We start from the raw sequence: 26,048 nt of genomic DNA on the forward strand, positions 1-26,048 counted from the left end.
TTGAGGAATCAACTTTTCATGCCCAAGTTTTATTATTAATGGCCTCAATGTACTGTTCTGATCCAGTTATTCTACTTAAATTTTTTTTTTTTTTTGCATGTCTGAAGCTTTCAAAGAAGCGCGGAGGAATCAAAATAGAATTCATCACTTTTTGGAAAGGATCAGTTTATAGATAGGTTTGTTAGGACCAGAAACCTGCATGAGCTTACTTTTTCCAACCTTAACCAACTTAACAAATCCTCCCCCCACCCCTTCATTTTTTTTGTTTTTTTGAGGGGGTTTGGGGGGGGGGGGGGGGGGTGAGGGGGGAGAGACCTATTTGACCTCCACTTCAATACTTACCTTTACCACCACAGCAAGAAGGTTGCTCCATTTCACCGCATAATTTTAACTATATGTCGATGGGGCTTGTAAAGGGAACCCTGGCTTGTGGGGAGGAGGAGGTATCATTCGTGACATTGATGGCCATGTCTTGGTTGTCTTTGCAAACTTTTACAGTGAGTGTACTAATTCCATCGCGGAGTTTAGAGCTTTGAGAGATGGCCTGAAATTTTATGCGGAAATGGGATGGTATTGGTTCCATGAGATCATTACTCTTATTGAAGCGCTTCAGCCAATAGTATCTTTTACCTTCAGAGAAGGCAACAGGGCGGCGGATTGGCCGGCAAACTATGCGTGTGATTCGGCTTCTAATTCCTACTTCAACTCTCCAATTGACCTTCCTAGGGATCTTAGACAAATTATTAGGGAGGATGTGGCGGGTGTTTCTGTTGTGTGCAGATAGTTTTGTTTTGCTTATGGGGCATTGTAAGGTGTTAAGGTACTCTGTTGAGAGGGAGAGTTTGATTTTGCTGTTTTGGGTTGGGGTAAAGCGGTTATGTCCCCCCCCGTCCCCCCTTCTGTATCTGTTTCTCTAAATGAGTTGATTTTTAATAAAATCTGAGGGGCCAGCCCGGGTCCAGATTATATTCGGGTAAAAAAAATAAAAAAACCTTGTTCCGAAGTAAAGCTTCTGGGTTTTGGAGATTCAGCCAGTGAGCTCACTCAGTTGCTTATACAGGATTGGTCTTAAGGTTTTTTTTTAAAAGAACATTGAAGTTTCAGGCTTTGTGATTCTTTGACACTGTACCATTAAAGAGTTAGGTGTTAGATAATGTGCTTGCATGCCTGCCTGGGAAAATTAGATTCAGATTGGTTAGGTTTACCCCTTGCTTCCTTTAAAAAAAAAAAAAGATTATTTTTTACATTTTTACCTTTGTCTATACTGGTCCACCAATATTGGATCAGTCAGGAATCGGTATTGGTCTCCACCGATACTAATACGAATCGACCGATCTGATACCGATTCTTCAATCATGATCCTAATATTGTGTCGATACTATATTGGTGAAATGGTATAGATAAAGGGTAAAATAATAAAAAAATAATACCATTCAACCCAAGGTAAAGAGATAAAGAAAAGAAACCAATGGAAGTTACACATAAATTGAGAATTGATATCAAACGTGGCATTAAGAGAAGGTGATTTGGAGAGGAATCCTCCTCAATGTTGTTGGAGAGGATCCGGAATGGTATTATAGTGTCAAGACTGTTATTTTACAAAGAAGCAACAGAAAGCTTGGGTTGAGAGAGAGAGAGAGATAACGCTTTATGAGTCCAGCTGTTTTCTCATAAAAATAGGAAAAGCAGTCAAAATTATCATAAACAATATCCATTATTAGAAAAGCCCCAACGAAGTTCCATACCAATAAATTTCTCCCTCAAATCTCAATATCCAAAGATCTAAAGAAGAGATAAGCAAGAAGCTTGAAAGTAGGAAGAACGGTACAAAGGTGAAAAGCATACAGAAAGCGCAGAAATAGAGAAGATGGCAAATGTTAAGTGCGAGGTTGAGTTGCCACTTAGTTTAAGAAATGTGCTTCGTTATGTCTTGGCTCTAATCGTTCTCTTAGTCGCTTGCAATATCACCCACTCCCTCCTTAGACCATTATCTCAACCTCGCATCATCTCTGAACTCATTGTAAGTCTCTCTTTCTCTCACCTCTCTCCTTCATTAAAAAAAAGGGCATACCCAGTGCATGAGGCTCCCCCACCACTGCGGGGTATGGGGAGGGTCATAATGTACGCAGCCTATTTTTTTATGAAGACTGTTTCCAGACTCGAATCCGTGACCAAGTAGTCACGATGGAGCAACCTTATCGTTGCACCAAGGCTCACCCTCCTCTCTCCTCCATTAAGATTGTGCTTTTGGGCTCTGTTTGTTTCGGTGTAGAATTTTACCTTGAAATTTTTCACTTCAAAAAATTTGACTTACAAAATTTTACATGTATAAAAGTTTTCCAATGTTTGTTTTTAAATGGAAACAAACGTTGAAAAACAAACGTTGGAAAACTTTACCGTATGTAAAATTTTACATTTACGAAGTAAAATTTACCGCATAAAATTTTATGTCGAAACAAACGGAACCTTATTTCTTATCTGGAAAAAGTTGAAATTTTTTTGAATTCTTTTAACAGGTTGGATCAGTATTTGCACATTTATTGCCATTACTCCCAGAGATTCCATCATTGGTGTTTCATACAATGGAGACTGTTACACAGATAGGTATGATCTTCTACCTCTTTGTGTTGGGCCTAGAGATGGACATCTATGTACTCTTCCATCGACCCACACTGGAAGCCTGGCTCACCTACACCGGCATCCTATCGACATTAGTTGTGGCCTCAATTCTCATTCCATTCTTCAACATGCCACCATCTAAGAGATTCAAATTTGTCTTCTCCCTCTCCATCAGTCTCTCCAACACCGCGTCTCCCGTCTTAACCCGACTCATCACCGATCTTAAGATCGGGAAATTGGATATCGGCCGTGTCGCCATCGACGCCGGCATGCATTCCGACATGGTTACTACCCTACTTATCTCCATGGGCTTGGTGTTTGATCCACCTTCTTCTATAGTGGTGCTTGAACGGTTTGTGGCATTGGGTTTGCATTTGTTGATGGTATTAAAGTTGCTGAACCCTGTTGTGGATTGGATCAATGATAGGAACCCACATGGGAAGCCCATGAACAATTCACATTTGGTTGTTGCACTTACCCTTATGGGCCTTGTTTGTGCATGGGGCCCATTACAATTTGTTAGCCCATCCGCGAGCGCGTTCTTGACTGGGCTCGCCATACCAAGAGAAGGAAGGGTTCCAAAGATGATGATCAACAAAATCAACTACTTCTTGAATGCCCTTGTCTTCCCTATCTACTTCTGTTGGGTAGGGATGCAAATTGATTTCAAGGGGTTTGCATATAAGCAGACATGGATGGGCCTTCTTCTGATTTTGGCGATCACGACGTGCGGAAGAGTGCTCGGAACCTTGGTCTGTGGTGGGCAGTCTGGGTTGAATTGGGTGGCTTCGGTTGGGCTTGGATTGCTTTTGAGTATCAAAGGTCATTTCTACATTTACAGTATAGTATCTGCTGTTGAAGTAAGCAATTTCTATCCTTCATATATTTCTCTAATGATCCATTTGTTTCTAAGTAAAAACCAAGTAAAGGAAAATTTTAAGGGAAAACAAGTGGAACCTAAGCATCCAATGCAAATAGGTAAGGAAATAAAAAGGTTTATTCTTGTGCAATGACTGAGGAAAATATACCTTGTTCCACTGCCACTTTAGCCTCAAGGAGAGCCGATTAGATCAATTTTAACTGAACGCTACCTTTAGTGATCTATCTTAATTGTATAGGCCACCATGTATTGCACAGTTTTGCTTACATTTTTAACTCTTAGTAACCTATGAACGATAAAAATGATAAGATTTGAAAGCTAAACTTTTAGGACATGGTGGTTCTTTAAGCACTCAAATTCGATGGACATGTTCTCCATGTCATTCATTATTGAGTCGTCAAATTGTAGTTTTTCAATCAAATCTAAATTTTGTTATGGTTTTTTTTATATTTTTTTTATGTAATTATATTTTTAGAATTGCCCTTCAAGTAAAATTTTTACATGATCTTATTTCTCAATGTCGCTTGTTTTTTTTCATGGTTGTATTTTATGCCCAAACAAACGGTAATCAATCCTATTTTATAGAAAATTTTCATTTTCTCAACTATTTCACATGAAAACAAAATAAATCTTATACCAATATAATATTTTGAAAATTATTTCACAGAAATTAGACTCCAAAAACAATGTTTTCCCTCTTTAATAATTTTTTTTTGGGGTACGATTCCCTCTTTAATTATTGAGCTATGCATAAAGTTAAGATGCACCATCAAATCACTTTATGCCGTATGATATGTATTGGATGCGCTGCCGATACCTAAATCCATATTAACCCAACCCTAGGCCTGATTCGGGATGATTTCTAATTCAGAAATAGTTGATTTGATTTTACCATCCTTTCTGAACCCCATCCCCTCTTCTGTTCCACCACCTTCTCCCAAAGAAAATATATTAAATTTATGGGTAAATTACACGTCACCCCTTGATTTTTAAACGAAACTCAGATCACCCCCTGGTTTCATAGTTATCAAGGTGAGAAAGCGACCATGGCATTTTAGAGGGACAAAATTCAAGGCGACATTGCCATGGCGGCAAGACGCCCGCCATGGCACCCAAGGAGCCTAGAAGCCATGGCATTGCCATGGCGATGCCTTGATAACTATGCTTGGTTTAGACCCCAATATGGCAAATTAGTCCCTACCGTTAGTTTTATGCTGTTAAGTGATGATGTCAGCCAATTAAATAAATTTAAATTCCTAAACTACCCTTGACCAATGTTGAAGATGAAGGAAGGGTAGTATTGTTAATTTAATTCTAATGTTTTAGTACAAGGGTAAAATAGTCATTTCACACCAATAACTAACAACAGACTAACACCATTACTGTAGAAGGGGTGATTTGAGTTTTTAAAAAAATCAGGGAATGATCTAAGTTTTGTTTAAACATCAGGGGGTGACATGTAATTTACCCTTAATCTATTGTCAAAATTTGAAATATCAAATGAATTTCTTATTCTTGAAATATTTAATATTGATGCAATTAAAACAATTTCAATCTTTAATCAAAAATCTATTTATATACTACTTTATTAAAAATCAATCCAAAATTGAAATGAAAATCACACCAAATCTGACCGAAAAGATTGGAATTTGGATCCTGATCCAATTGGAATTTGGAATTGACTCTTGTTGCTTGCAGCGGCACACCTTGAGTCATGAAGACTTCGTGGTGATGATACTGGTCACCATCTTCTCCATCCTCTACATCCCCTTGGTCGCATTATTCCTCATTAAGTGGGGCCATATCCAACACCAAATGGGGCTTCAATGGCTCGACCCATCAAACGATCTACGTATTTTGCTCTGCCTCAATGGAACTCACAATGTCTCTACTGCCATCAATATCCTAGAGATCTCTCGAGGTTTATCAGGTGTCACCGTTTTCGCAACCGACATGATCGAACTTACTTCCCGGATTGTTGCCACTGTTGCCGCCACCGGTGAAGGTTTGAATGCTGTAACTGTTGGTGATGAAATGGTTGTGAACATGCGAGAACAGATCACGAATGCGTTTGATACATACATAAGACAGAGCGGTGAAGGGATAACACTGTATCGGTCTCTCATCGTCTCCTCATTCGGTAATATGCATGAAGAGATCTGCAATTTTGCTGAGAATTCCCATGCTTCTATCATTATCTTGCCCTTTCATAAATACCAGAGAGTGGATGGGAAGATGGAAGATGGTCACATTGGGTTCAGACGAGTAAACCGTAAGGTAATTAATCTTTCCTGTGAATCAAAAACTCAAAATTGCCATGGTTGGTGTTAGGGATATGATGTCTTGTATTCCGTGGCTAGGTTTGTGGGCTGATTGCAAAGGGCTGTTAAAATCTTAGGGGTGCAATTTTGGCCCTGTCGGCCCTGGCCCGCCCTGAGCCCGAACAAGGTTTGGGCTGAGATATTTGGCCCTGAGGGCAGGTCAAGGTTGGAAATTTCAGGCCCTGACTCAAGGTCGGGTCGGGTTAGGATTGAAGCCTCAGGTTAAGCCTGGCCCGGCCCGGCCCGACCTTGTTTTAAATTATACAATAAAATATATATGGATGAAATATATATATATTATAAACATTAAACGTCATCTACATTTTATTATAAAATAGAGGGAAAAAGTTCTCTATCTAGGCCACACTCTCCCATGAGTCTATCTCTCTCCTCCCTATGTGAAAAGACATCTCTGCCCCTTTGTTTTAAGGAGGAGAGAGATAGACATATGGGAATGTTGCTGCAGGCTACAATCCCGTACAGAAAACTGCTTTCCTAAAATATATTATATATGAAGATAATAAGTGATATAATATATTTTATTATAGTGTTATTTTATGTAAAATTGATAATATTATCTCCGATCCATTCCAGCCCATGCATTTCCTTCCCCCTCCTCATGATCAGGGCCAATCAGGATCAGCCCAGCCCGACCCTGAGGGCAGTCATGGTTGGATTTTTCAGACTCTGAGTTAGGGTCGGGTCGGGCTTGGGCCTAGCTAAAGGGACTCAGGGTTGGGCTAGAGTTTTGTAAAGCCTGTCCCAACCCTACCCTATTGCAGTCCTAGACGTGGGTAATCTTGTTGAACGATGTAAATCCTTGTCTTAATTGTGTGATTGTTGTTTGTGATTTCCATTCTTTTATACATCGTATCGTGTTAGGATTCGTTTCCAATAATTGGATTAACTTTTTCTGTTCCTAATTTTCTATGGTGATTTGCTTAAAGGTGCTACGACATGCTCCATGTTCCGTGGGGATATTTGTAGACCGTGGCTTTAGATTGATCAACAAAGTTACAACTTCTTATGTATCCCTAAACGCAGCGGTGATCTTCATCGGTGGCAAAGACGATCGCGAAGCACTAGCTTATGCAAGACGAATGGCATATCACCCTGGAATTAACCTAACTGTTATCAGATTCCTACTCGACACAAATCCGGCGGTTACCTCAACCGTGGGTAGCAGCAGCACCAGAATTACTGTGCACAACACGCCGGAGATAGAAGAAGAGATGAAGCTTGACGACGAATGCTTTGCTGAGTTCTACGAGAGTTGTGTGGCTGACGGCAAGGTTCGATACACAGAGAAGTATGTGGCAAATTCGCTTGATACTGTCAATGTTTTAAGTAGACTAGAAGAAATGTATTCACTCTTCATTGTGGGAAGAGCAGGTCGAGTGAATAAGACATTGACGACCGGAATGAATGATTGGGATGATTCTCCGGAATTAGGACCTGTCGGTGACATTCTTGCAGCTTCTGATTTCTCAATCATGGCGTCCGTTTTAGTTATCCAACAGTATAGTGTTAAGGGAGAAGTCACATACGGCCTTGACGATGATGATTTCATAATCAAGTAAATCTTTGATTGAGTTCTGATCAGCTTTCTTTTGAAGAAAACGATTTGTCGTCGCTGCAACAAGCCCACAACTGCAGCTGCGTGCTCTTGTCAGGCGATAGTCTTGTTCTGCTGACCGACATTAAAGCTGCCCATGTGATGATTCTCCTTCAGTCGACTACTTCCCAAATGGAATGAAAACACTTGCTTCTCCTTCTCTTTCTGGGTCTCTCGAGATTATGATGGCGGCAATCCTCTCGTTCTCCCCTGCTTCTCTTGTTGTTCAGTCCTCAATCTTTCAAGCTCTACACGGAAAAGTTATTTTTTAGCCAAATAGTGACCTTTTGATCTGGAATGGACCAATTCATTTGTTCTTGGTTGCTTTGAAGCCAAAGGGGACTGACCCTTCACAATATTGTAAAAGGACCCAACTAGACCTATTCAAACCATGGTTTAAGCCTTAAAGGTACGTGTTGAATCGGTCGTATCGGTGATCTGTATCAGTACCAGCAAAGGTATATCTCGATACCTGGCCGATCCCATATCCGTGGAACAATACGGATTAAGGGTAAAACTATAAAACAAACCACTTTTTTAAAAGAAAACTCTCCCAACTTTTTGATATGGGCTGATTTGTGCCTATCTGTATTAGTATTGCATCGGTTTCGGTATAGTCGAAACTCGAACCCAATCCAAGATACCGTGCACTAAATCCATGATTCAAACCGCTCACTCGCTGCATATCCATAATCAAAGTCCTCAACCTTCCCTCTCGTCTCGGAGTCCCCACCGTTCAACAGGACGATCGGAACATTATGAGAGAAAGACCTCTCTTGATCGAACATTCTCCCTAACTTCTCTTTGCGATTGCGAAGAGAATCAGGTTCCCTGCCAACGATCGACCTACCGATGGCTGGTTTGGTTGCTTTACTGCAAGTTCTTTTGGGCAAGTGGAGGATTTTAGGGCTTGGAGGCGGAGGTGGTTTCCATTTTGTTCTCATTGTTGTCTCTCTCTCTCTTTTCTTTATTGAATCAAATTGGAAGGGAGGGAGTTGTTCTGAAAATATTGATCACTCAAGGGGAATTAGACAAGAATGCCCTCATTATTGTTATCATTGTTATGGAGGTTTTATCTAAATTGCTTGGAGTGTATATAGAGTTAGGATTCTTTAAGGGTATTAAGATCTCTAGACACGCCCTAAGATATCACGTTCACTTTTTGCAAACAATACATTTATTTTTTGTCAGGCCACTAAGGAAGATGTAGTTTCAATTCAAGCTATGCTTGATCTTGATCTTTTTTCTAGCCATTCTGGACAAATACTAATTTTGATAAAAGGGGTGCATTTTAGTAAAAACATCGCCCCAAATGCTAAAAGATGTGATTTGTTAAAGGTTAAATAAATGAGTCCGGATCCCCTCCCTGCAAGTAATCACACTACCTTATCTCACATCATCCATGGGGTGTGAGGATCACCTTTAGGGTGTGAGATGGGATGGGGTGGTTAGCCACAGTGGAGAGGAAAAGAACCTAATTCTAAACGAATAGGGGTTGATGCTATTTATCTTGGTACTAATCTCTTTTATCCAAGGTCAAAGGTGAAGGGCTTAGATACAATTTTTGATCAAGTAGAGTAAAGATTAACTAGTTGGAAAGCTCATCATATGGTCTTCCCATTTGCAAAACATGTAAAACTTGTACTTGCAAACGTATTCGTTTGAGGGTTTTTGATCTAATTCGTTATGCGAGAACAGAAGAAGAAATTGGATTTGGCAAACAATTTTCAGGTGTTCTTTTGTTCCCGCAAAACGGAAGGACAAAAGAACTATTCCCCGAGATGGTTACCAAACGCAGCCTTACTGGATGCTTATGTGTGTCATAAGCTTGATTCGATATATGCAAATTTTTGGTGGGGAGGGACTGACAACAAAAAATAAGGTATGTATATTGCCTGGAGAAGCTTTGTTCTCCAAAAAAGAAGGGTAATTAGGGCTGAGAGATGTTGCCACTAACAATAAGTTTTGAGGGCCAAGTATTTTCATAATAAATCATTGTTGGACTAGGAATTTAGGAAAAAAGAAATGTGATTGGTCATGGACTAGTGTAGCGAGTGTGATCCCTATCCTTCCCCAGCTGGCTTATAAAAGAATCGGAGATGGGGTATCAGCCATGTTTTGGAAAGATACATTTTTTTTTTTTGTTTTGGAAAGATACATGGATACCTTACATAGAAGGGTTTTGCGTCCCCCTACTTATATGGAACACCCTTTTTTGAAGATTGTAAAATGATTTTATTAGAAATGGGTAACGGAACATTTCACATCATCACATTTTGTCTCGCATGATATTTTTGCTGCTATCCTGAGATTAAAATTCCAAGAGTAAATGGCGATGACCACTGGTGTTGTGTTACCACTAAAATTGCTTCCCTCTCAACTAGGGGGGTTGTTACTTTCTTGAGAAATCATCATAGGTAAGGGAGAGGTGTGACTTCAACAAGAAGAATTGATTGTTGGTGAAAATTCTTATAGAAACTTATTAGGCTGTGTTTGGTATGTATCCATGGAATGCATTCTCGGTCGATTTCACATTCTTGGATGATAAAATCATTCAAGAATGCGAAATCAACCTAAAATGCATACCAAACACAGTATAATTTATACCCCAGCCAAAATTTAAAGTTTTTTGTCTTACATAAAGAGATTCCTTGTGAAACTGTGGAAGCTTGCTAGATATATGGAGAGTATGCATTTTGTGTAATCAGAGTATTGAATATGTAGAGGGTGGGCCTTGGTGCAACGGGGTAAAGTTGCTCCACTGTAAAGTGGTCATAAGCTGGGAACAACCTCTCAGCAAAAACAGGGGTAAAGCTGTGTACATTATGACCCTCCCTAGGCCTCACAATGGCGGGAGCCTCATGCACTGGGTACGCCTTAGTGTATTGAATCTGTAGTTCACTTGTTTCTTCAATTCGAATTCATCAAAAGAATCGGATTGGGGTAATTTTGGGTCTGAAAATGGAGCTGCTCACGGGGTCTTCTCTGTTTCAAATTTGTACTTCTTTAGAGCATATTATAGCTGGTTTTTTTAGTATATTAACTATAACAACTCACTTTGTTTGGATACATAGGTTTGAACTGAATATTCAAAAAACTATGTCAGATCCCATAGCTAATCTGTTTATGTTGAACGATGGATCCTTGATTTTAACATCTCTCCATTTCAATCTAAGCGAAAGCTGGAATATATCACTGTAATTGAGGCTTTCAACACTCTTAAAATTTCAACTATGAATCATTCCCTAGTTCTATTTGCTGGTGATTTTAATTCTTCATTTAATAAGGCTGGTTGGGCGTGATCATTTTGTTTCTAATTTGTGGGAAGTAGTGGTGATGTAATAATAGCATAATAACTATCACGTAATGCTTTAGCTAGAAAAGCTAGGACTCATAGGTTAAGATTAGATAGGTTTAATCCAAGGATCCGGGTCGTCTACAGCGCAGCTGCCCCAACTGCCCTGCTGTGCAGACATAGAAAGGAGCGAAATGACCGCCTTAACCCCAACTTGGGCAAGACGCTCAGGCAGGGGTAAGGTGGTCATTGAGCGCCTTTCTGTGTCTGCACTTGGGGCAGCCCTGCGCAGCAAGAGACCCCAAATCCTTAATCCAGACATTAGCTGTGTAGTTAATCTACTTTCTTAATTTTTCTTAATTTTTCCTCTTCATCCCAAAAAAAAAAAAAACACAAACTCTCTTCCATTGTCATTTCACTGAGTCCCTGTTTTTTTTTGGTAAATATATTTCACTCAGTACCTCAGTTATAAAAAAATTGTTCATCCCAATATCAAAACCTTACAAATTTTCTTAGTCAATCCACCCAGATAAAATTGTTTGAATGTAATCTTTAATGACCAAACCTATTCTCTGAAATCTGAATCAAGCCTCTTAATGGCTTCAAGGAGTTTAAATACCATGGAACTCCCCTCTCCCTCCACCACCCCTACCCCCACCCTCCAAAAATAAATTAAAAAAATTTAAAGGGTACATTCTATCTAGGTACCTAACATTTAGAGAAACTATACCTAGCTACCTCACGTTTTCAAAACTATGTTTGGGGTGTCTTTTTCATTTTTTTTCAATTTTACCCATACCATCAGGTCCAAGGACACCATGCTGTTGTTGCCTCTCTTACTACTACCAGCCTGCTGCTGCCCCTGCACTTGCACACCCACTCCCACACTCCAGCCCTTACTCCTTTCAAGAGCCAACATCAGACCATAGCGTTTGTTTCAGAAGCGTATCTCAAGCTCTTACTCATTTCAAGAGCCAACAACACATGGCGTACATGCCATCAATAAGTTTGGGATTCAAATCATAAAGGGGAAACAAAGGAACAAAATAACAGGACACAGAGACCATCGGCAATTTCGCTCATTCGAAGGGAGGAAGGGGAGATTCCTTCGGCGATTGTGGTGGTCCAACCCAAGCTGAGAAGGCAGCAGTGGCATAAATCTAGGGTTCATGATTGGTTTTTGGACTTCTATGCAACTCAAAGGAAAAGATTGATGATCTCTCTCTCTCTCTCTAAACCCTGCCTCTAACCCCCCCGCCCCTCCCCGCCCTCACTCAGTCACTCTCCCCTGCTCCTACCCAAAAGCATGGGCAGAATCAAGAAAGGCAGCCCAACAACAGTTGAGCAGAATAGCATCTCCATCGGTCTGAAAAATTATGAAACTAGAATAATTAGAAAGAACATAATGAACCATTTTTTTCACATTTAAAACACATAAGGCCGGAATTATGAAAGGGAACGAGCACCACCTGTGGTTTCGGGATTCAAGGTAAATATTGCTCCTTGTAAATTACCCAAAAGAGGAGTCCATGACCAAAGCACCAGTCACCATTATAACACCGATCACACCTAAGTTGGGAGATGTATGAGCATCGGCTAAGGTGAAGAGGGTTACACCCATTACAAAAAGCAGGGCAGAGAAGTATAGCAGGACCTGGAATGAAAGCACCCATTACCATCATCGACAACACCTGTACTCCCACAACCATAAACAAACAACTCCAAGAATGAGAAGAAACAGAGGACCAGTAAAATCTTTTATAAAATTTCAAACTTTAGTTTAGAAAAGTCCAATTGAAAGCGAGGAGAAACCTTTGTAGATTTGAACATGAGTTGAACGGGGTAATTAAGAAAAGCCAAAGAACCACCTTGGTTAGTCCATGAGACCCATTCGAAGTGCGGAGAGCTTCACATAGGTCTTCCATGGGTTCACCATCTGCTTGGTGATGAAGCCCTAGAAATATAACAATGCCAGATAGATGAAGCCTTGTACAAAGGTGAAGTACCATCCACAATTGAAACACCACCACCGCCCAAGGTAGTGGGGTGTGGGGCAGTGGGGACTGGGCAGAGGGCGGAATTACAATACTCCCCCTCAAGTTGAAGCATAGATATCACACATGCCCAACTTGCACAAAATCGGATGAAACACTTTACTGCCAATTCCTTTTGTGAGGACATCTGCTAATTGCTCATTGGACTTCACAAAAGGAGTACAGATAAGACCTTGCTCCAGCTTTTCCTTGATGAAGTGGCGATCAATCTCAACATGTTGAACGGGGTTATGTTCAATGTTGATCGCAGACTTCACGTCACAGTATAACATCATAGGAACATGGACAGGAAGACCCAAATCACAAAGGAGACCCTAAAGCCATAACAACTCACAAACACCATGTGCCATAGCACGAAATTCAACCTCCGTACTGGACCGAGCTACCACAGTCAGCTTTTTACTACGCCAGATGACAAGGTTACCGCCATTCAAGAGTGTAATACCCAGACGTTGATCTCTTGTCATCTAGTGAACCAGCCCCGTCTACATCAATAAAAGACTCTACACGCATGTTATCATGAGGTGAAAAAAGAATACCCTTCCCTGGGACTGACTTCAGGTACCTAAGAATCCGAAAGACTACCTTCATATGAGAAACACAAGGGTCGTGCATGTACTGACTCACCAAACTCACAGCATAGGCTATGTCCATCCTGGTATGGGACAAATAAATGAGTTGTCCGACCAGACGTTGATATCTCCCCTTATCGACCGGCTCACCGTCCTTAGCTTTCAAATGGAAATTAGCCTCGAGAGGAGTCTATGCAAGCTTGCAAGCGAGCACACTTGTCTCAGAGTAGCTATCTCAGTAGGATCTTTCCAAAAAACAACTATATCACCAACATATACAATTAGAATGCTATGGTGATCACCAACCCACTTAACAAATAAGGTGTGATCAGCATTGCTCTGTTTGTATCCCACTGACACCATAGCTCTATGAAATCGACCAAACGAAGCCCGTGGTGTTTGCTTCAACCCATATAATGTCTTCTTTAGCTTACACACCTCCCTTTGAGTCTATGGAGAAGAGAACTCAGGAGGAACATCCATATACACCTCTTTTTGCAGCTCCCCATGGAGGAAGGTACTCTTGACATCAAGTTGCTGCATCTCCCATCCACAATTCACTGCACATGAAATAATAACGTGGATGGTGTTCATCTTGGCAATAGGGGCAAAGGTCTCCTGGTAGTCGATGCCATACGTCTGAATAAAGCCTTTGGCAACCAATCGAGCCTTGTACTGATCCACAGTCCCATCAGCATGTTGTTTAACAGAAAACACCTACTTGCAGCCTACAGGTCTTTTAGTGGGAGGAAGAGGAACCAGATCTCATAATGAATTGGCAGAGAGGTAGATAGTCCAACAGACGGAGTCGAAAGCTGGGCCATCATGTGGCGTAGCATAGAGAGCTGCTCCTGGGAAAAAGGTGATTCGGTAGGACCCGTAGAACCCGCAGTAGTAGTCTCAGTGTGGTGGGCAAGAGATGGAGTACCACAGCAATGTCCTCCGGTACAACCACCACGCCCACGGCAAGTACTAGTTTCAGGACGCCCTTGAAGTTTCCAACAATGATCTTTGGTGTGGAACTCCTTACCACAATAGTCACACTTCAGAACCTCTTTCATAGTCTACCTACGATCACCAGATCGGTAGGAAGAACTCCCTCCACGAGATTGAGAACCAGAAAATAGGGCGGACCTTTCTTGGGAATTTGGTTGTAACATGGCAACACGTCGACTATCCTTAGACTGCACCAAAGAGTAGGCCTGGGTCAAAGTTGGAAAGAGTTCACAATTCAGGTCATGAGCCCTAATCGGATCAAAGTCGATGTTCAGGCCAGCGAGGAACTCATAGACACGAAGTTTATCTTCCCATTTCTTAAAAACAAAAGCATCACCAGGACAAAGGGGATGATAATCTTCATAAAAATCAAGTTCCTGCCACATACCTCGTAACTCTGAATAATACTGAGAGAGGGTCATCTCCTTCTGCTTGGTGCCACTGATTTTCTGTTTCAACTCATACACCTGGGCAGCATTCCCAACCTGGGAATTGGTTTCCTTTGCAGCTTGCTAGATCTGAGCAGCAGTATCAAGTAAAAGACATCCCCTGGGATTGCAACGAATTCAACAGGAAGGCCATAACAAGAGAGTTGTTAGAGCACCACTTCTGTACAGCATCGGCAGTTGTAGGCTTCTCCAAATCACCCGTGAGATACTTAGAAAAACCACGGGAACTGATAGAAAGAAAGCAAGACTTCGACAACATCAAATAATTACTCCCATCAAGTTTAACGGAGCACACAGGAATGGTAGGAAAATCATGACGGTTGTTTCTTCCATCCAAAACAGGAGATATGGTTGAAGTTGTTGACATACCTGTTCCCTCCATCTGAAACAGATAATATAAAAAAGCAACTGCACGAACAAAAGCGCTGGAAGAAATCACCAAAGCATGCCACAAGAAAAAGGTAGCATGAACAACCAAAAAATCAGACCTAAGAATAAACCATCTGATCTAAGTTTAAACCATAGGGATCAAGCCAAAGGGGCCCTTGATGGGACAGAATAATCACCACCAAGGGTGACAAAGGGCTCATGGTTCCAAGAGAGGTGGAAATGCTTTCCGGCGGCGGAAAGTGGTGACGGCGTTGTGTGGAGGCGGAAAGATAAGAAGAGGTGGCAGTGCTTAGGGTATGGAGGGAAGAGAGAGAGAAAGAGAGAGACTCGGTCATTGAAGATCCCAAGTTGGAACTCTGCTCTGATACCATGTTGTGATTTGGGAAATTATGACTTGTGTCCATAATGACACTAGCCCCTTTATTTATAATAGTATGAAGTAGGGTTACAGTAGGATAACAATAAAATGACCAAAAAGACTGAACTACCCCTGTACTCATAATACAATAGGAAGTTTCAGATGGCTAGTCAATGTTGTATCTGTTTGAAGGAGGAACAAATGGTTGAGAACTTGGGTGGAAATCAGCATCATGAGGTAGTTCTTGGATCTCTTTGGTATTGATTGAGTCCCTCCAGTAAAGTTACAAGGATATCATCTCATGATGATGCAGAGCTCAAACAGTGCCGGCGTAGGAGGAGAAAGAACCAGACCCAAAACTAGACCTGGTTCTGGATATAGTAAGTCCCATGACCAGCACTTGTGGATGTTCTTCTAGAAGATTGAATGAAGATTTGAGTGGGGCCCATGTGGTTTGTGTGGAGAGGAGATTATCTAGAAGATTGCTGGCTGGGATATTCTGTTAGATCCACTACTACTTTAGGTTCTATTTTGCTATAGCTCCTTTATTCTAGTATCTATTTTGTAATAGATTTAGTTGCCAAGTCAATAGGAATCTAGGAGTTGCTATTTTGGTTTTATTTTGTGTGATAGCAATTATATCTTCTTTCTAGAAGAGTTGCTATTTTTTAGAGTTACTATTTCGTAAGATACTTAGTAGCCAAGTAGGGAGAGTTACTCATTTTGTAATACCACGCACATTATAAATAAAGAGGCAGAGCCACCCACAATTTGAGTTATTGAGAAAACTGGGGTTTCCCTCTTTTTGTCAGTGGTGAGGCTGTCCTTGGACTGTGGTGAAGCAGCTTGATGCAAACCCGAGAGGGTAAGCAAGCCAAGATTGAATCTGGAAGAGAACAGGGGTGGGTGTTGGACAGCTTGGGTCGGATTTGGTTTAGTTCTGATCCTGATGTGTTGGTGTTTGAATGATGAAGGTGGTAGTGGTGCAAATGGTGATGGATGATGAATGATGAATGATGAATGTTGAAGATAGTAGGATAACTTTGGCAAGCTAGAGTCCCACCTAGGCCCAATGTAGGAATCTCACCTAAGCCCTCTTTAGTCACACAAGAAAATATTTAGATTGTTTGCTGTAAAAATTCATTGGGTGCCTTTGACAGCAACCCATGGGTTTGCATTATATAGGGGGGGGGAGGCTTAAAAAGCCTAGAGTACATCAAGTAGCATTAAAGTAGACTCTTAGAATTCCAATACCCCTTTGGAATTCCCCATACATAGATACCAAATCCTAGACATGGAAAACTATCCCTAAGACCTAGAAACTAAAACCAATAAAACATTAAAGACATAATACATAAATCTAGGAATATGAAAAGATTAACACTAGACTCTAGACTAACACTTAGAAAAATTAAAAGACTCAACTAACAGCCTAGGAATAGGAAAACACTTATAAAAATGCCTAGAAAATATAAAATAAGTTACTACAAAGCCTAAACCAGTACGCTTTCCTTGTACCCACATTTTGGGCCCATTAAAGTGGCCCATTACAAAGAAAACACATTGAATCAAAAGCCCAATGTATACATATCTCCACCCAAGGATTATTTCCAATAAAATAAGCCCATTATGTGACTTATCTGCATCACAGCTCCAGCACTTGGTGGTGATTCTAAGGTAGAGTTTGGTGGTGATTTCAATCCCGCAGGCTTTGATGGTGATTCCAAAGTCATATACTTCCTTTCTTCCTTCTTTCATCTTCTCAAGTTCCAGCAAGCATATCAGGTCCCTATATGCGATCCTGTTGCGAGTGATCTCTCGCTGGTTTTACTGGTTCGGGATCGATTCTGCAGTACATGATCTTCAATTCAGTAGGGTCCTAAAAGAGGTTGGTTGTGGAAAGTGATCCCATATGACATCTCATGGGATCTCTGGAAAGAACACAATAGAAGAAATTAAGGTGAGGTCATACCAACTGGCAAGTTTATTTGCATACTTCTGCTTCTTCCCTACAGACTGGTCATATCCTATTGAACTTTCTGAAGTGGATAGATTGTAGATCAAAATTTTGAAATAGCTGTTGGACACTAATACACTCCTAATAGTGGGGTCTATTACTTTTGCATCTCGGTTTTCCTTGTTGAATCTTTTATATAGGTTCATCATTGTGGCTGTCCTACACTTTCTTTGTACAGCAATGACTATTGGAGTGAATCAGCCGTACGGGTTTTATAAATATTTTGTTTACATTAGTACAGTTTAGTTCTGCTGTGACTATTAAAAGGAGTTGAATGTGTTCATATCCTTATGAGAAAAGTAACTAGAGGTTTCATGGAATAGTAGGTGTTGTGAAATGCAATTTTGAAGGCAAGATGACAATAGTCATTAGTTAAAGTGAATCCCTGCCGAACCTTCATTTCTTTGTTTTTTTTTTTTTTATTATGATGTAAGTACAGAACTTTCATCAAAGATATTTTTCTCATTCTAAGTTTTCTCAACTTTTTTGCTAATTGTCTTCACAAGTCATAATGTCCGTGTTCAATGTTTACAAAGAGTCACCAACTGACCAACATATGAACAAATATTATGACTCAGAACTTCAGGATATTTATAACTAGTCAATTCCTTAAACACATAACAAGATTTGAATGAATTCTAAAGCTTTAATGGGCCAGGTTGCCTATTGGTCCTGAAACAATTGAAGTAAAGGCAAAAGGAAGATACACAAACTTATCATTAAAGTGTATTATACATTGAATCATTAATAAGATCATCAATTCATTAACCTTACCATTTAAGCTTTAGAATTTCCTCCATGATCCCTCTCAAGATGCTCCACCAGAGATACTGGATCTCGAAATCCTTTACTACATTTGGGGCAAGCATCAATTGTCACCTTTTTAACCGCAGCTCGTTTGCTTCCATTTTCATGGACTCTCTCCACATGCTCTATAAGAGATGTAACAGATATGAACTTTGCTTGACACTGTGGGCATTCTTCCACATGCCCATTACCACTGCTGCTTGGCCCTATCCCATCTTTTGCCATCTGCAATGCTTGGGTAGTTGCAATACTCAACTTCGCCATGCCTGCTTCAGCTGAGGCTTTGACAGAGGAAGCCGCATTTAGAAAGCTTGTAGCCCACTTTGACGATGATACAGCTGGACTGTTGCTTGGTCTTGATTGACTTCTATTCAGGAGACCTATAAATGGGAACCCTGAATCAGGTTTCTTGGGCCCAGGACACTTGTGGTCAAGTCCAAACCTGTGCTTCAAGCAATGATCTATGGTGCAGTCCCTACATCTGATCATATTGGAGAAAGTTAGAGTTTCTCTGCAGCCAGGGACAGGGCACCTTTTTTTCTTTGTTGCCTTCTCATAGTTTGACGGGTCACATTCAGTGTTCACATGAGACTCCCAAGTGATGTTTGGATCTTCATCAGGGATCAAGCGGACTCCTTTAGCACAAAGTGGACAAATGACTACTGTGACATCCTGTTTGTTAGCCTTCGGACAATGGTGCTTTACATAACTTCTGTGCTCTAAACAGAATACCTGAACATGATATAGAAACATATAAGAACCAGAACTCAGAAACAAACACTTCAACAAGTAAGAATGAAATACATTGAAGATAAACAGGCCAATATAAGAATAGGTAGGATGTTAATAAATAATGGATGTGATTGATAACATTACGGAAATGAAGACCATAAAAGGAGCATCTAAATAATAACAAATATCACTCAACTGCTTGATTGACTACAAAAGTAGCAAGTGAGGTTGCATTCTTTGATATATGCTTCTAAGAGTTGAATCCTCCCCAACCCCGAGAAAAATTCTCAGGTTTGACATTTAAAAAAAGCAACAGGATAAAAAAAAATTCATCCCTTTCATCGTTAGATAGTGTGTGCCCTTGCAAAGCTAATCTCATGTTACTCTATGCAATTGCATGTATGGTTCTGAATTATTACTGATATGATTTTAATTTTGGCACAATCACTGTTACTTTGTATGTTTCCTTGAACATGTCACATACGATGATGACATAAGGTCATTAGGTAACATAGTTTTCAAGGCGTTGTCTAGGCGTCCAAGAGCCTTGGTTGCATTGTTGGTGTCGCCTTGCAGCCATGGAAAAAGAACTCGTTCGAAACCGACCGAAACCACCACGATATCTCGATTTCGCAAGAAACCGAGACGAGTTAAGCAGGGAGTTTAAAATTCATGGTTTCGGTAGGTTCCGACTAGTTTCAGCTGGTTTCAACCATATTTCGCTGGTTTTGACCTGAATACCTATATAAGTGTCATTTATCCCCATCGAAACTTGAGGACAGACACTTATTTATGCCAGAAACCAGGCTAGGCACTTATTTATGCCTAATATCATTTAAGTAAATGTTTTTGTATTTGTATTTCATTTGCTTAAGATAATTCATTCATAAATAAGCAAATACCCCCTATTTGAATCCAATAAAAATAGTTAAAAAATAAAATTCCAAAAGGGTGAAAATTCAACCCCTCCCCCCCCCCCCCCAATTCAAGAAAAAAACTGGATTTTCAGTGGTAGGTGAAATTTTCAACTTTCTAATGTGGGGGTTTTCTCAAATTTATAAATTCCATAAATCTTAATATGGTAAAACATTGCTAAAAACCATAAGTGCGGTAAAATATTAATTTGATTTGATGTCTAAAAAATTATTTTCATTCAGAGCCATTTTGACAGCATTCGCGTACACCAAATCGGTGAAATTTTCAACTTTCTAAAGTTGGAATTTTTCTCAAATCTATAAATTCCATAAATCTTAATATGGTAAAACATTGCTAAAAACCATAAGTGCGGTAAAATATTCATTTGATTTGATGTCTAAAATTTTTTTCTCATTCAGAGCCATTTTGACAGCATTCGCGTACCCCGAATTAACTTTGACTGAAAATCCAGTTTTTGTTCTTGAATTAGGGGTTTGAATTTTCACCCTTTTGGAATTTTATTTTTTAACTATTTTTATTGGATGCAAATAGGGGGCATTGCTTATTTATGAATAATATCTTAAATAAATGAAATACAAATACAAAAGCATTTACTTAAATGATATTATGATTCTCAGTACAATGTGTATACACTAGTAAACTTGGGTCAAACACCACAGGTACCATTTTTGAGTGTGTGTTTTGTGAAAATAGTTCATGCACTATGTTTAGAATGTCAAAAATAGGCTGTATACAAAAAATCAGATCCTTGCCCGCTAGTAGGCTCTGTCCGAGGTCATACTTGGTACAAGATCTAGACTATGCATATCCTTCCTCACCACTTCGCATATGATCATTTTAGGTCTGCCCCTAGCTCTTTTAGCTCCTTCAATTGGAATCATATCACTCCTCCTTACTGGGGCGTCCCTAGGCCTCCGATGGATATGACCATACCACCTTAAACTACTCTCTCGGAGCTTGTCCTTGATCGGGCCAACTCTCAAGTCCGCTCTTATATGTTCATTCCGTACTTTATCCTTCCTTGTTTTTCCACAAATACATCTTAACATCCTCATCTCTGCTACACAAAGCTTATCAATATGACGCTTTTTAACTACCCAACATTCTGCCACATACATCATGGCCGGTCATACAACAGTCCTATAGAACTTTCCTTTAAGCTTTAAAGGGATACGTCGGTCGCACAACACTCACCACTCCACTTCAACCATCCCACTTTAATTCTCTGTGAAACATCATCCTCTATGTCACCATCTTTATTTATGATTGACCCCAAATATCTAAAGTAGTCACTTTGCGGTATCTCTCTTTCCTCAATTCGAACCATATCAGTATCCATCATAGTGTGACTAAAATTACACATCATATACTCCGTCTTCGTTCTACTAATCTTGAAGCCTCTTGTTTCCAAGGTTGACCTCCAGCGCTCTAACTTAGAGTTAATCCCTTCTTTTGTCTCATCCACCAGAACGATATCATCAACGAAGAGCATACACCAAGGGACCTCGTCTTGAATGCTCTTGGTTAGATCGTCCATGATAAGCGCAAAAAGGTATGGACTTAAGGCTGGTCCCTGAAGTAACCCAATCGTAATTGGAAATTCCTTGTCCTAACCTCCCACAGATCTCACACTAGTCATCACGCCCTCATACATATCTTTAGTGACATCCACATATTTACTCGCCACCCCTCTCTTCACTAGAACACGTTGGATTAGATCTCTAGGGACTTGATCATAGATAGGCTTTTTCCAAGTCAATAAAGACCATATGGAGATCCTTCTTGCAATCTCTACATCTTTCCATGAGCCTCCTCAATAAGTAGATAGCCTATGTCGTGGATCTACTTGGCATAAAGCCAAATTGGTACATCGAGATATGAGTCTCTCTTCTCAAACAGGTTTCAACTTTCAATGACCCTCTCCCACAGTGTCATAGTGTCACTCATTAGCTTCATGCTTCTATAGTTACTACAAGGACTAAAATCCTCTACAGTGCACCGATCTGGCGGTGCACTGCGATGTGACCTTGCGAGCTCGTCATATGGATGATGCGATACCCAACAATGCGAGCTCGATTGCACTTCCTTTTTTTTTCTTCTCGAGATTGGTACCGTTGAATGTCGCATCATCCACGTGTCGAGCTCGCAAGGCTGCAACGCAGTGCACCACCAGATCTGTGCACTACAGAGGATTTTTCTCGTTATTACAGTTTTGGATACCACCTTAATTTTTGTAGATTGGGACTACAATGCTTCTCCTGCATTCATTTGGCATCTTCCTTGCGTTCAAAATCTTGTTAAATAGATTGGTTAACCAATAAACCCCACAACCTCCTATGGTTATTTGGGAAACCATCCTAAGTTATTTGTTTTGAAGTGTTTCGATCTTGTTATAAGTCTTTAGCTGTCTTCCACTAGTAAAATATTAAGTTAGTCATTAAAACTTAAAAGGTTAGTAAAATTTTTTAATAAAAACTTTAGCCTTTGGCTTTTGAGTTTCAAACTTTTAGGCCACATCAGTTAGCAACTTGCTAGAGGGGAGTGTTTCCCCCTAATTTCCCCCTTAATTCGCCTTTACGAACCTTAGGCTTTGACAACAAAGTTATGACACCTTCCAATTACATACCATGCATTGAAATAATCAAATCTTCCCACTACATCACAATATGGCAAGAAAATGCTAATTCGCCAACTATCTCATAGAAACATGTCCCTTATGAATGGGCAAGGCTTAAAGTATTGCCTTCAAAAGCATTATGCCCTAAGAGAACTCACTCAGGGATCTGCAGTCGCTACAAACCATTCCCTAAGCTCCCCTTGCAACTACAAAAGAACGAGGTAACATGGATAAGGATGGCAATGGTGGGTTTCGAGCAGGTTTCTAAAACCATAACCACCATGTGAAATATTCAGTGTTCACCAACTTACATGCTAACTGATGCAATCAGACTCCAAGGATTTCTAATTCTATACCCTACCCTATCCCAATAAGTCATATATACCATAACCATTAAGGGCAGGGCAGAACATTGGTTTAACCTGCTTCATTGCCATCCCTAATCAAGGCGTTATCATGGCCCAAAATGCTAGAGTATGCCAAGTATCAGACCAATCAGCTTCAGCTTCATATATATCGTATCGTAACTGCTCGAGCCATTGCATCCCATGATTGCAACATATCCTTCACATTCATGGGACTCAATGTAGTTGGCATCCCTCACCCAATTCTACAAGCAACCATTTCAACAGACTGGCAGCCAAGGGTTACCCATGGGTGGGATTGTCACACTCAAAGGAAGTGAAGTAGGGGGGGAGGACCACTCCAGAACATCATCTACCATTACGATATTTCATTCTACGTCATAAATTTCAAAGCCTTTTATTAACCACCTGATAGACCAATTCTATAGGAAACTCAAGATTATGCGGTAATATCTAATATGCAGACTCCTGCAGTTGAGAATTTCGCAGAAGCTTTTCAATGAACAGCAAGAAATATAAGAAATTCGTACCAGTCAGGAGAAAAATAAATATCACAAATATTGACTTGGAAAACAGGCACATAGATGAGAATTATAAAAGGCCGAGCCGACATACTGTCTGCATTGACAATTCCTAAATGCAGAAGTTCCCCAGGCATCACTTTTTACACAAGAAGAAAGAGAATAACTAATCGAATCTTAATATGCCAGATATTATCAATGCAAGCATAGAACACACTTGCATGTCAGAATTGACTATCATGTGTTAGTTACAGTGACAACAAAGAAGACTAATACAGACGGCGTTGGGGTCTTATAGATAAAAATTACAAGTCTAGATCAGAATATTAAGACAAAATAGTCCATAAGAGAGTATGGTTCTTATTCTTAATTGATCATATGTGATTCTTTTTCCAATTTCACCTCCGCTTTTTCAGAACTTTATATGAGAGTGTTATACTTTGAATCTTCAATTCCCCATATCCGCACTTAATAATTTTTCCAATTTTATTATTCACCCAAATTTTTTTTTCTTCCAATTTTATGATTTCCTCTTGCAGCAAACGACATTTAAATACACTGAACATGATGGTGACCAGCGCCATGTAAATCGGACGTAACTCAAAGTTTCATGAACTGTTAAACAAAATTTCATTACAATCCAATCATAATCCAGGTTTAACTCATCGCTTAAACCAATTCCTTGAACCAGAAATCTAACGAAACTGACGAAGAACATTGCGAATTGAAAATCATGGAGAGAAGTCAATCAAACCTGATTGCAACTATCGCATGTGAAGGGCAAAAAATCAATTTGATTACAATCGCCGACACTGCAATGCTTGCCGAGATCGGGAAATTCAGGAGTCCCCATCGGACAGGAGAGATATCTCAAAGAGTCTGAAGAGGAATCAACGGAGTGTATGCGTCTCAGACTTTGAATCTCCGGCTTTTACCGAAGAAATTTTCCAAAATCTGAAAGATTTCCGATCCCGCGGAATCGGAGTTTGGAAGTCTATGAGAAAACCAGAGGAATTTTTTGGATTTGTAGAAAATCGTTTCTTTATTGAGAAGGAATCAATGAGACGAGAGATTTAAAAACACGGCCACAAATTCGGTTTCGGGCTAAATTTTTGGAGCTTAAAAGTTAAAACCGACTTTAAAGTTTAAGCCAAGGCGACAACGTTGTCGTCGTCAACTTCTTACTTGAAGAAAAACATATAAGCAAGAGAGTGGATTAGGTACATGTAAATCTACTGCGTTCAATATGGGGGCCCCACCAATGAGATTGCTCTGAATGATAATCCACTTTCTTGGGCTCTCTTTGGACCGACGATAAACGAGATGAATTTATTGACGAACTTGATCAAATAGAATCAAGGTCTACAACCTAAGTTCCTAGGTAGCGGATCCATAGAATTATCACTCACCTAGTTATGTAGCAAATCTAAAAATTGGATATCTAGTTAATGACTTAATGGTCTAGATTTTGCTAGATTTCGACTACCCAAATTCCATACTTAAAATAAACGGACTAGACGGTAATAATATTTTTCAAAAATCCGATTTCATAAAATACATACGATAATAATACGGTACGCGTTTAATACGGATATAATACGACATAGACAGTAATAATACTTTTAAAAAAAGGGACATATATTCATTATATAACATGCATTCACCACCTAATAAACAAAATAATATCATGATTTTATGAACTAAAATAAACACAATAATATAATATGCTATATAACATCTCTAAGATTATCATTTAACATATCAAAATATCAATAATCTACAAGAAATGAATGTAGATTGTCTGAAAATGAGATGAGCAAGTTGATTATCTTATCATTAAATCATTCTTCCAACAGTACATTTCTTTCTATCTACAATGAGATAACCATATATTTTTAACCAGATGTGTTCTTGTGAAGGGGGATGAGTTCCCACTAATTAACCAATACAAGACAAGAGGGAGAGTTCCAGATATGGATCTCCACTGTACACATTAGCTACAAGAGATAGAAAAACAAGAATAAAATATAATAGAGATTGAGCCATTATTGCCAATATCACACCAGATTCATTTGCTTCACTACCACCATCAAAGTTCAAAGACCAGAGAAACAAGAGGAGAGTCCAAGACTTAAGTGCCACTTTGTTGAACGGAGATGGGGAGGATGATTGGAGATGGAGGGTGGCTACTGTTGCTTGCTACGGTTGGATGTTCAACGCAAATCGAAAGGGACGAAAGGGAAAGTGAAATCGTTTCCCTAAATTCTAATCTTTTGGGTATTTTTTAAAATTAAAAAAAAAACGTATGATACGCCTATTATACAAGTATAATACTCGATCGATTAAAAAACGTATTTTTTTTTATAAAAATACGAAAAAATATGGGGACGGGAGTATTATACGTTCAAAAATTCGGGTATGCATATAATACGCGTATTTACTAACTAAGGTCTGGGGGGAGGTCTAGATTTTGCTAGATTTTGACTAGCCAAATTCCATACTTA

The 26,048-nt window shown here is 39.7% G+C and overlaps 2 protein-coding genes across 2 annotated transcripts; one reads left to right on the forward strand and one right to left on the reverse strand.

The window, feature by feature from the left end:
* The first annotated feature begins 1,862 nt into the window (after positions 1-1,862).
* On the forward strand, positions 1,863-7,400 carry LOC122643171 (cation/H(+) antiporter 28). Its single transcript, XM_043836822.1, has 4 exons — positions 1,863-2,020; positions 2,517-3,479; positions 5,198-5,776; positions 6,768-7,400. The coding sequence occupies exons 1-4, from the start codon at positions 1,868-1,870 to the stop codon at positions 7,398-7,400; spliced, it is 2,328 nt and encodes a 775-aa protein (XP_043692757.1). The 5' UTR covers positions 1,863-1,867.
* A 10,739-nt stretch (positions 7,401-18,139) lies between these two features.
* LOC122641322 (zinc finger AN1 and C2H2 domain-containing stress-associated protein 16-like) lies at positions 18,140-24,624 on the reverse strand. The gene is made up of 2 exons (XM_043834525.1): positions 24,299-24,624; positions 18,140-19,105 (listed from the first exon to the last, which is right to left on the reverse strand). The coding sequence occupies exons 1-2, from the start codon at positions 24,395-24,397 to the stop codon at positions 18,344-18,346; spliced, it is 861 nt and encodes a 286-aa protein (XP_043690460.1). The 5' UTR covers positions 24,398-24,624; the 3' UTR covers positions 18,140-18,343.
* Between the last annotated feature and the right edge of the window lie 1,424 nt (positions 24,625-26,048).

Source organism: Telopea speciosissima, chromosome 10 (assembly GCF_018873765.1).
Source record: "Telopea speciosissima isolate NSW1024214 ecotype Mountain lineage chromosome 10, Tspe_v1, whole genome shotgun sequence".
Lineage (NCBI taxonomy): Eukaryota > Viridiplantae > Streptophyta > Magnoliopsida > Proteales > Proteaceae > Telopea > Telopea speciosissima.